The sequence below is a fragment of the Musca domestica genome, unplaced genomic scaffold, assembly GCF_030504385.1.
Source record: "Musca domestica strain aabys unplaced genomic scaffold, Musca_domestica.polishedcontigs.V.1.1 17, whole genome shotgun sequence".
Classification (NCBI taxonomy): Eukaryota; Metazoa; Arthropoda; class Insecta; order Diptera; family Muscidae; genus Musca; species Musca domestica.
This window is the reverse complement of record NW_026712230.1, coordinates 6,498,816-6,510,040: the sequence shown is the minus strand read 5'-3', so window position 1 is coordinate 6,510,040 and position 11,225 is coordinate 6,498,816. Positions and strand designations below refer to the sequence as shown.

Here is an 11,225-nt window from a genome sequence, read left to right as displayed (position 1 = left end):
GTCGTATAGACCCTAACATATTTTAAGATTTTAACAGAATTTTTAATAGAATTTAGTTTTTTTGGAAAATTTCCAAATTTGTACCAAATGGTGGAGGGTATTCAAAGTTAATATTTCTTTTTTTACTTTTTGTATAAATTCCACTACACAATCTATTAAACTTACAGCTTTTTTACTAGTTTTTTTTTTTTTTTTTTTTTATTTCAACTAAAAAGGATGGGTTCATAATCTTGATTTTACTTAATATATTAGTTAACAAGTAAGAAATGGCTACTATGGCTAGTCCGGTTCATAAGTTTAAAAAATAATAACTGTTTATATCAGATTGTGTAGTGGAATTTATACAAAAAGTAAAAAATAAATATTTTCTTTTTTATACATTAATTATTTTTCACTTACTGCGATTTCATTAAAAGATAAGAACATTTCGTTTTGTTTTCAACTTCAAAAGTAAATAAGTAAAAGTAATTTTAAAATAATATACGTTAAAGTATTTTTAATTACCGAAGCAACACAATAACTCACATGTATTTATTACGAGTTTTTAACACATTTACACCGAATGTAACTTCATTTATTTACGATAATGTTTTATTAAAAGTAAGCATCTCTAATAACAATAAAATGCAAAACCCAGTTTTGTTTATGGCCTATGTCGACCGATTTTATAAGCAGCCATTTACAATGTTGGCAAGATATTGACTTCTATATACTCCAAGACATCTTTGATGGCATTCTTTAAGTTTTCGTTCTGCAATGAAAGAAGAATAAAGAAATGTTATTTATATGTATGTAAAAAACTATATAATTAAGAAATTATGATTTTTTGACGTTCATCCTGGATTTAGGTAACCTACTCCAAAAAAAGTTGTTATTCCCGGGGTACAATTATGAGGACAAATAAGTAGCTACGTTTTTTAGTATCCAAAAAAACCAAAAATAGTTTTGTTGACTTATGTGTTGCCAGGAAATAACAACTTACTTTGAATGACATGCGCTTTGTTAAAAAAAATATATAAATCCGATATCGAGTTAAGGAGATAGAAGGCTAAAATTTGGACACATGTATATTTTGCTAGTAGGCAGGTTAGTTCGTAAATGGGCCATGTAGGTCTACATTATCATATAGCCTCCATATAACGGTGCCTTCCGATATTTGGTATTTTGATGATTTTAGCGACATTATTCAACGGAATTGTTTAAAATTTGGCATTTGAAGTTCGAAATGGATACTACAGCCTAAGACAGAAAATTGTCTGTGCAGGTCCACGTCTTCGTATCGACCCCATATAACGATGCCTTCCGATAATCGCTATGATGACTGTAGCTCCACTATTATCTGAAGTTTCGAATTTGAATATTGTAATGGCTTATGAAAAAAATTAGCAATACAGGTCCATGTCTTCGTATTGACCCTAACATAACGGCTACATTTGGTATTTCTAAAATTTTAACGGATTTTATTGTTTTTGAGAATTGTTGTTGAGAAATTCCAAATGGTGGAGGGTATTTAAAGTTCGGCCCAGCCGAACTTACAGCTTTTTTACTTGTTAATCTTTTTTTATGCTCTCCGTGATAGAGGGTGTATTATCTTTGTAATTCCGTTTATAATTATATCTGTACCTTCTAGTACCTCACCAATAACTTTCTCATAAAATATGAAATCAGTGCCCCATTATTTTCAAACTACATATATATATATATATATATATATATATATATATATATATATATATATATATATATATATATATATATATATATATATATATATATATATATATATATATATATATATATATATATATATATATATAAAAGGAAGTTGTGTTAGTTACTACGCTTATAACTTAAGAACCGCTGGACAGATTTTAACGATTCAAACAAATTCGGAATTGTCTCTTTTCCGAAGAGGATAATATCCAAAAAATCGCGTAAAAATGTGATACATTAACGTTTTCATTTTGACTTTTGAATTGTACAATAGTAATGTTTTATTTTGCATGATTTTTTTTCCATTTTGACTTACTTTTTTCTAATGTACATTTGTAGTGTTTTTTATATTTTATTTTTGAATTCGAATATTAATACCAATTTATTTAATTGACTTGATTTCTTGAGAACTGAAATTGATGGCGGGTTACATGGAAGTGTAGTACCGAATTATGCGGTGGCGAAACGGAATAGAGGATATCGAAATAATTAAACGCGGTCACACCAAAGTTAAAAGATAATTACTTTTTCAAAATCGCCAAAAACTCACGAAAAAGAGATCTCATTGCACAAATTCTGAAATCGGGAAAAAAATCGAAATTTTTTTTTTTTTTTTTTTTCAATGGAATCGATTTTTAAAATAATAGTACATTCTATTGACAAACTTTGTAAGGACCTTTAAACATTTGCTGTAAAAATCGGCTAACAAGTTGAATATTTTTACAATTTGTTATTCTTTTTTTGTCAATTTTTTTTTTCAATTTGCATTATCATATTGAATTCAATTGATTTTTTGTGAAAAAATGATCAAAAATGACCGAAAAAGTCTAATGGGCCTCATCTCAAAGCGTGAACGTGCCTTTTTTATGTGACAATAATCCGTCCAATGAGAGCTCAAAATGCAAAATTCTTTGGGAGTACAATCAGGAAAATACCAAATATAAAAGGTGCAAAATAGTAGAGCGAATGGGACTTTTATTAAGAAAAGGATTTCTATCCTCCCAGAAATTCTTCCCAAACATTCAAGATACCTTAAATCGCTTTTGCAGGTCATGATATAGATCATAACTCACGGATAAGGGTACAACCCGATTTTATATTTATATAACCATCGTATGATTCAAGCTATTTTTGGGGTCTTAGTCCCTTTTTATTTTTTGGCCCTTATTAGGCATCTTTGTGTCTAAGGGGGTACAGAACCTCTTCGCATAAAATTTGAAATTTTCAGAGTAGGGCCCATATTGGTCTTGAACACATTCATCAATTGATTTGGCTAAAAAATTTTGTTATGCTACCCTGGGGAAGGGAACCATCATACAGATAATTGCCACATAGGAATTATTTAAGTAAAGTCTCCACATTGGAGTATCCCCAAGTCCACTTTCACACCTAATGTGTGGTCAGAAAGGAAAATTTTGTATTCTATTGAATTTGTAACTCCCAAGAGAATATTGGTTGGGAACGTAGATTTGGAATGTACATCTATATGAAATAAATTGTGGGAACATGAACAAATTACAAATATAAGAAAGTAGTACGGGACCGAATATTTGTTGAATCGACATTGAATTATACTATGATGAAAAATATGGACTTTATGGGGTCTCCAATTTACAATTTAAATGGAAAATAAAAAAATTCCCATCTTACGGTAATGGGTGTGAAATACCTATAATTTTGAGTTGGCCTCTATTTGCCATATTGGATTATAAGGGGTAGAAGAAAGTTTTCAAAGTAGTTCGATGTTTCGGAGTAGTGCCCATATAAAGGTACCTCCTGATTTTACCATATTTCAAAGGATTTGGCTAAAAATGTGTATTCGGGGGGTGAAAATCTTACACAAAAATGTCAACATATTCACAAATTTTAGAATTTTCTCCATGCAATAGTATACCCTCAAGTCCACCTTTTTGCGGACAAACAGACCGACATGGTTAGGGGGACTTATGAGGACTCTAATGCACAATCTAAGGTGCTAATGGGTTTAAAAAAGTAATTAACTTAGCCTATTCTTAAATCATTCAGCCCTCAATTATGAGGTGTACAAAATACAGTAAATTCCAAATTGCTTCTCATTTGACTGTAAAATTTTGCTACGATTTTTACCATACTAAAAATTAATTTGATCCCTTACATGGGGATAAGATTCATATATACTTTTTAATAGATTTGTATAGCACATCCACACATTTGAAGCACACGGTTTAAATATTGAAGTCCACTGGTTAAAAATGGGTACAGATATTTTAAAACACTTTTAATCGACCAGTACGCAAACACTTACATCAGTCATATCTGTGAATAATTATGCTTTTAAAAATATGCATAATAAACAAAAACTACGGGCCGGCAACGCGGACCGGGCCAGCTAGTTTGTATATAAAATTTTGAATGCATATAAAATCAAAAGGGGTGCCGAAGCTCACCGGTTTTAGCTACTTTCTATTATAAAATACGAAAGAAAATAACGCCTGAAAGTAACATATATTTTTATTTTAGGCAGATGGTGTCAAAAGAAGAAATATTTTGCAGAAAAATATCTCTATACCTATAAGAATAAACTATAAGTTGGGTACAATATTCTTTAATAAAATTATATTCGAAATTTATTTATAACATGTGTTTGTTTGTTATACCCTCAGCCATATGGCTGCAGAGGGTATATATCATTTGATACGGCCAAAACCTGCCTCATCGAAATAACTGTTTTAGACCGTTTCAGAATATTTGGAGTCGATCTAGTGGTGTCCGTCCGTCCATCCATCTGTCTAGCTGAATGTTGCGCATGATACCTGTCGAATGGAATATACGACTAGATCCAAATATTAATGTGAAACGCCGTTATTTTATTGCCAGACTTAGATCGAGTTTGGAGATTGGCAACATTGGCCCACTCCTTCTTGTACCTAACCCCCTAAGGGTCAGCATTTCAACGCAAATAATTTATTACATAGAAAGATTAATGATTATTTGATTTTGTGGAAACTTTGCAAATGCCAATATTTTTGTCAGTGCTGGGTCAGGTGCGAAAATGGACGATATCACTAACCTGCCCCACAAAGGATCAAAAGGTGGAATAATTATAACTCCTATAAAATGGTATTTATAACTCTTATATAATAGTCCGATTGTCTTCAAATTTCACACATTCCGATAATTTTGTTAACATAAGATATCGTGCGAAGATGGTTCTCTTAATACTTCATTTATCCAAATATTTTCACTAAAACAAAATCTGGTACGAAAATGGAATATATCGGGCCTTCCTTCTGGTACCTCCCCTACAAAAGGTCAAAATTGTGAATAATCAAAAATCTCATAAAATGCGAAATAAGCATCCGATTCATTGTAAGTTTTACACATTCCAATATTTTCACTAACACAAGATTGGTGTGAATATGGAATTTATCGGCCCACTGCTGGGGTCAACATTTTGAATAATTATAACAAGTCAGCGATTTTAATCAAATTCGTGAATCTCAAATTTCTGTTATCCCTAGAGCTATTAGATATTGAGGTCCACTGCTTTAGGTTATATATATATATATATATATATATATATATATATATATATATATATATATATATATATATATATATATATATATATATATATATATATATATATATACTAGCTGGCCCGGTCCGCGTTGCCGGCCCGTAGTTTTTGTTTATTATGCATATTTTTAAAAGCATAATTATTCACAGATATGACTGATGTAAGTGTTTGCGTACTGGTCGATTAAAAGTGTTTTAAAATATCTGTACCCATTTTTAACCAGTGGACTTCAATATTTAAACCGTGTGCTTCAAATGTGTGGATGTGCTATACAAATCTATTAAAAAGTATATATGAATCTTATCCCCATGTAAGGGATCAAATTAATTTTTAGTATGGTAAAAATCGTAGCAAAATTTTACAGTCAAATGAGAAGCAATTTGGAATTTACTGTATTTTGTACACCTCATAATTGAGGGCTGAATGATTTAAGAATAGGCTAAGTTAATTACTTTTTTAAACCCATTAGCACCTTAGATTGTGCATTAGAGTCCTCATAAGTCCCCCTAACCATGTCGGTCTGTTTGTCCGCAAAAAGGTGGACTTGAGGGTATACTATTGCATGGAGAAAATTCTAAAATTTGTGAATATGTTGACATTTTTGTGTAAGATTTTCACCCCCCGAATACACATTTTTAGCCAAATCCTTTGAAATATGGTAAAATCAGGAGGTACCTTTATATGGGCACTACTCCGAAACATCGAACTACTTTGAAAACTTTCTTCTACCCCTTATAATCCAATATGGCAAATAGAGGCCAACTCAAAATTATAGGTATTTCACACCCATTACCGTAAGATGGGAATTTTTTTATTTTCCATTTAAATTGTAAATTGGAGACCCCATAAAGTCCATATTTTTCATCATAGTATAATTCAATGTCGATTCAACAAATATTCGGTCCCGTACTACTTTCTTATATTTGTAATTTGTTCATGTTCCCACAATTTATTTCATATAGATGTACATTCCAAATCTACGTTCCCAACCAATATTCTCTTGGGAGTTACAAATTCAATAGAATACAAAATTTTCCTTTCTGACCACACATTAGGTGTGAAAGTGGACTTGGGGATACTCCAATGTGGAGACTTTACTTAAATAATTCCTATGTGGCAATTATCTGTATGATGGTTCCCTTCCCCAGGGTAGCATAACAAAATTTTTTAGCCAAATCAATTGATGAATGTGTTCAAGACCAATATGGGCCCTACTCTGAAAATTTCAAATTTTATGCGAAGAGGTTCTGTACCCCCTTAGACACAAAGATGCCTAATAAGGGCCAAAAAATAAAAAGGGACTAAGACCCCAAAAATAGCTTGAATCATACGATGGTTATATAAATATAAAATCGGGTTGTACCCTTATCCGTGAGTTATGATCTATATCATGACCTGCAAAAGCGATTTAAGGTATCTTGAATGTTTGGGAAGAATTTCTGGGAGGATAGAAATCCTTTTCTTAATAAAAGTCCCATTCGCTCTACTATTTTGCACCTTTTATATTTGGTATTTTCCTGATTGTACTCCCAAAGAATTTTGCATTTTGAGCTCTCATTGGACGGATTATTGTCACATAAAAAAGGCACGTTCACGCTTTGAGATGAGGCCCATTAGACTTTTTCGGTCATTTTTGATCATTTTTTCACAAAAAATCAATTGAATTCAATATGATAATGCAAATTGAAAAAAAAAAATTGACAAAAAAAGAATAACAAATTGTAAAAATATTCAACTTGTTAGCCGATTTTTTACAGCAAATGTTTAAAGGTCCTTACAAAGTTTGTCAATAGAATGTACTATTATTTTAAAAATCGATTCCATTGAAAAAAAAAAAAAAAATTTCGATTTTTTTCCCGATTTCAGAATTTGTGCAATGAGATCTCTTTTTCGTGAGTTTTTGGCGATTTTGAAAAAGTAATTATCTTTTAACTTTGGTGTGACCGCGTTTAATTATTTCGATATCCTCTATTCCGTTTCGCCACCGCATAATTCGGTACTACACTTCCATGTAACCCGCCATCAATTTCAGTTCTCAAGAAATCAAGTCAATTAAATAAATTGGTATTAATATTCGAATTCAAAAATAAAATATAAAAAACACTACAAATGTACATTAGAAAAAAGTAAGTCAAAATGGAAAAAAATCATGCAAAATAAAACATTACTATTGTACAATTCAAAAGTCAAAATGAAAACGTTAATGTATCACATTTTTACGCGATTTTTTGGATATTATCCTCTTCGGAAAAGAGACAATTCCGAATTTGTTTGAATCGTTAAAATCTGTCCAGCGGTTCTTAAGTTATAAGCGTAGTAACTAACACAACTTCCTTTTATATATATAGATATATGTTGGTTTAAAAACAAATTCAAAAAATTAATAAAAAACGAAAATATTGTTATACTTTAATGTGCAAATAAACAAATAGAACACGCGTTCTACCAACGCGTGAACATGACAAGAACAGCTGACCATGAGAAAAGCAGGAACATGCCATGCATGCCCGAAGAATTAGTCCTCCTTTCCAAATTCCGCCATATATTCTGAATTTCAATCGAATCGGTCACATCTGAACCGATTTAAATATAATTTGACAAATTTATTTTTGTACCAAATTTAGTCACTTATGCCGAATGTCATTGGAATCGGAAATACGTGTCGTGTTTCGTGTATAAAATATGTGAAATCGGCCGAAAATATGTATGGCAGCTATATCTAAATCTGAACCGATTTCAATATAATTAAGCAAACCAATATTTTAGACAAATTCCATCACACATTCTAAATTTCATTGAAATGTGGCTTACACAGCATGTTTAATGCAGCAAATACATGAAATCGGCCGAATATATTTATGGGAGCTATATCCAAATCTGAACCGATTTCAATATAATTTGGAAAGTTCATTTTTGTTTCAAATTCCGTTACGCATACCAAATTTGGAAACTGTATCTGTAATTGATCAATAGATATGTGCATGTAAAATCTAAATTTTTGGGATTCTGATGCTATATCTCCAGTTCCAAGTGGAATTTAAAAAAAATATGTAGCCTATGTTACTTTCAGGCGATGTTGTTTTATACTTGGAAATTTCCTGTAATTATTAGAAAACAAGTAAGCAAAAGCTATAGTCGTGCGGGGCCGATCATGTGATTCCCTACAGCACTACAATGTGTTAGAAGCCCCCTTATGTCCAAATCCATTTTGGAATATATCGCTTTTGAAATTATGTCACGGAGCACTGCTCAGTTATTACCCTTTGCTTTTGGCCAGAGACATTTGCCCAATATTTACGCACCCCCTCGTGCTGTTAGTTGTTGTGGTCCATTTTACAGCTAAATATAATCGAATTATCATCCAAAATACTAGAATTCTTCCCTCTCTTCTCAGGCGTGTCGATTGGCGTCAATTGTGTGATCAGGAAATTTTTTTGTTTGTTTTCGATTCATTTGAACTGCTTGTCTACGATCTATATGATTTGGCTACATTCGTCAAGGAAATCAGCATAAACAAGCCAGAAGTTGGCGTCAATTGTCTTTTGTGTATTTCGAATGCTGGTATTTTTTCACACAAAAGTAGTGGTCCATTCTACCTGCTGTCCTAAACTCTAACTTCATGCGAGATTTCGTATCCTTTGTTTTCTTTGTGAACATTTTTAGTTGTTGGTCCGTTTCAACCTTGAAAAATATTGCGGACATCTTCGAAAACAATAGGACTAACCCCAACCCTACCCTTGTGAAAACTTTCGGACGATATTTGCAATCTGTATATCCCCACCTGTGTCGTAAGGTAAAAAAATATTACAAAATATACACTTCAATATTATAAGTCAAATTGAAAAAATACGCGCGAGATAAAAAATATGAAAAAAAAGAAAAATGTCACAAAATACTACAAAATTTATATTAACGTCTTATTTGAATCTTTTTATGCAATTTTTTTAAGATTTTATAATTTAATGCCAAGAAGGCATTCTGAATTGACAAAATTTGTCAAAATCGGTCCAGCCATTCTTGAGATATAAGCATTCTAACTAACATCCCCTTCCTTTGTATAGACACATTGAATAGATTTCGCTATATATATCCGATATATTTATTATCGGCATCTACGTTACGGTCAGAATTGACCTGTTCATCTATTTGTGATTCCGCCGGAAATAAAAATATTCGCGGTTTAATGGAAAATTTGACTTTTATTTAACACAAATGTAATGGTCTATTTCACACACTAAATATGACCGATGACCGTCAAAATTGGAAGGCTTCTGCCCCAGTCCTTAGCTCTAGCCTCATGCTAACTTCCGACCTGTAGAGCAACTGTAAACTCAGGAAATTTTTCAGTTTTTTGTCCATTTTATGAGATCATCTTCAAAGGCAATAGGGTTCTATTCTGGCCGTAGCCCCACCTCCACTCCAAATTTCGTGAAGATCGGGCCATAATTGCAACCTGTAGAGTGATTACAAATTAACATGGACAGACAGACGGACATACATAGCTAGATTGACTCAGATTCATATATTCTTTCCTATGTGTGAAACCAATATTTCGAGGTGTTACATAATTTTTGGCCCAATCAAAATTATAATACCCCCAACACAAAGTGTTGTAGAGTATAATTAATATTGTCAGACATTGCTTATGAATAATTCTCTATTCATAAGCAATGTCTGACAGTAATGTGCAGGTTTAACTTTTAGTATCCTCCACTTTCAAAACATATTAAATAGCCTATTTCCTCTGATAATCAAATCAATTTTCCATTTCACGTTCTTAATGGTGATTTAATTGATGTATATGCAATAGAATTGACAATTTAAATGCTAGAAGTTTTCTAAATCTGATAAACTGTAAACGTACTAATGGTCCCACCTTGGCTATAATTTCATTGCATAAAAATAGAAATATGTGATCCCACGATATGACGCAGAATGCCATAAAATGACCATTATCGATTGATATTCCACGTTCAAATACAATTCCATCTGCTGAAAACTAGATATAACAAATAATCTAATCCTTTAAAATGCTAACTACTCACATTTGATTTATCTTTTCGATCCGTAACAGAGTAATCGTAACCCCTGGCCTTGTCATATTCTCCATCAATGTGGGCATCACTTTCTTCACTACCCGTCTTAGTTGCACTCTCACTTTCACTGTCACCCGCTGTGCCATCATCACCATTGTCGGCAGGTGGTACATAAGCTTTGCCATGTCCATTATTACCACTGAACAGCTGATTTTCATTGACAAAATTAAATTGATGGCTTTCATCGCCATCCCGCAGCCATTCAAATTTTATGATTTGCCAGCCACTGCCTTCGTAATTGAAGTCGACCATGAAGCGTAGGCGATCTTTGTCGCTCAAAGGCAAAATACCAGGACCACCATCGGCCTTGACAACGAAAATATTGCCACTGGCATCGTGTACATATTTTAGGCCTCGATCACCATAGCCGCCATCATAGGGACGATGAATGTGTACATATTTGCCGCTATCGTCTGGCGTCCATTTGCCCCTTAGGCCTCCATGTAGTTCTGGTACATAACGTCCTGGTTTGATTGTTGTGCTGGTATCCTGTGGCAAGGTCTTGGTAAAGTTCAGCAATGTTGCGATCACAATGATTTGTATTGAAACTTTGTATCCTTGAAATTGTGACATTTCCACTTCAGTAAAATCGAGATTCAATACTAGTTTTTAAGCTTTTTTCTAACAATTATTTTATTTAAATTTATAAAAATGTGTGAATGCTATTCGTTGCACCTGAAGACTATTTCACAATTGTTTCATAAGTAAAGATTACACTATGGATTTTTCAGCGGTTATCAAAACAACTTCTGTGAAAAAAAACATGTCAATATTTTTATCAATTTTATTTGGTTATTATAACAATTACAGCTCACCGCTGACGAATGTCTGGTGTGTTATTTTTACTTTTACCCTAC

General features: G+C 32.4%; 1 protein-coding gene across 1 annotated transcript; it reads right to left on the bottom strand.

The window, feature by feature from the left end:
- Nucleotides 1-564: 564 nt before the first annotated feature.
- Nucleotides 565-11,023, bottom strand: LOC131801689 (uncharacterized). The gene is made up of 2 exons (XM_059120616.1): nt 10,318-11,023; nt 565-751 (listed from the first exon to the last, which is right to left on the bottom strand). The coding sequence occupies exons 1-2, from the start codon at nt 10,939-10,941 to the stop codon at nt 680-682; spliced, it is 696 nt and encodes a 231-aa protein (XP_058976599.1). The 5' UTR covers nt 10,942-11,023; the 3' UTR covers nt 565-679.
- Between the last annotated feature and the right edge of the window lie 202 nt (nt 11,024-11,225).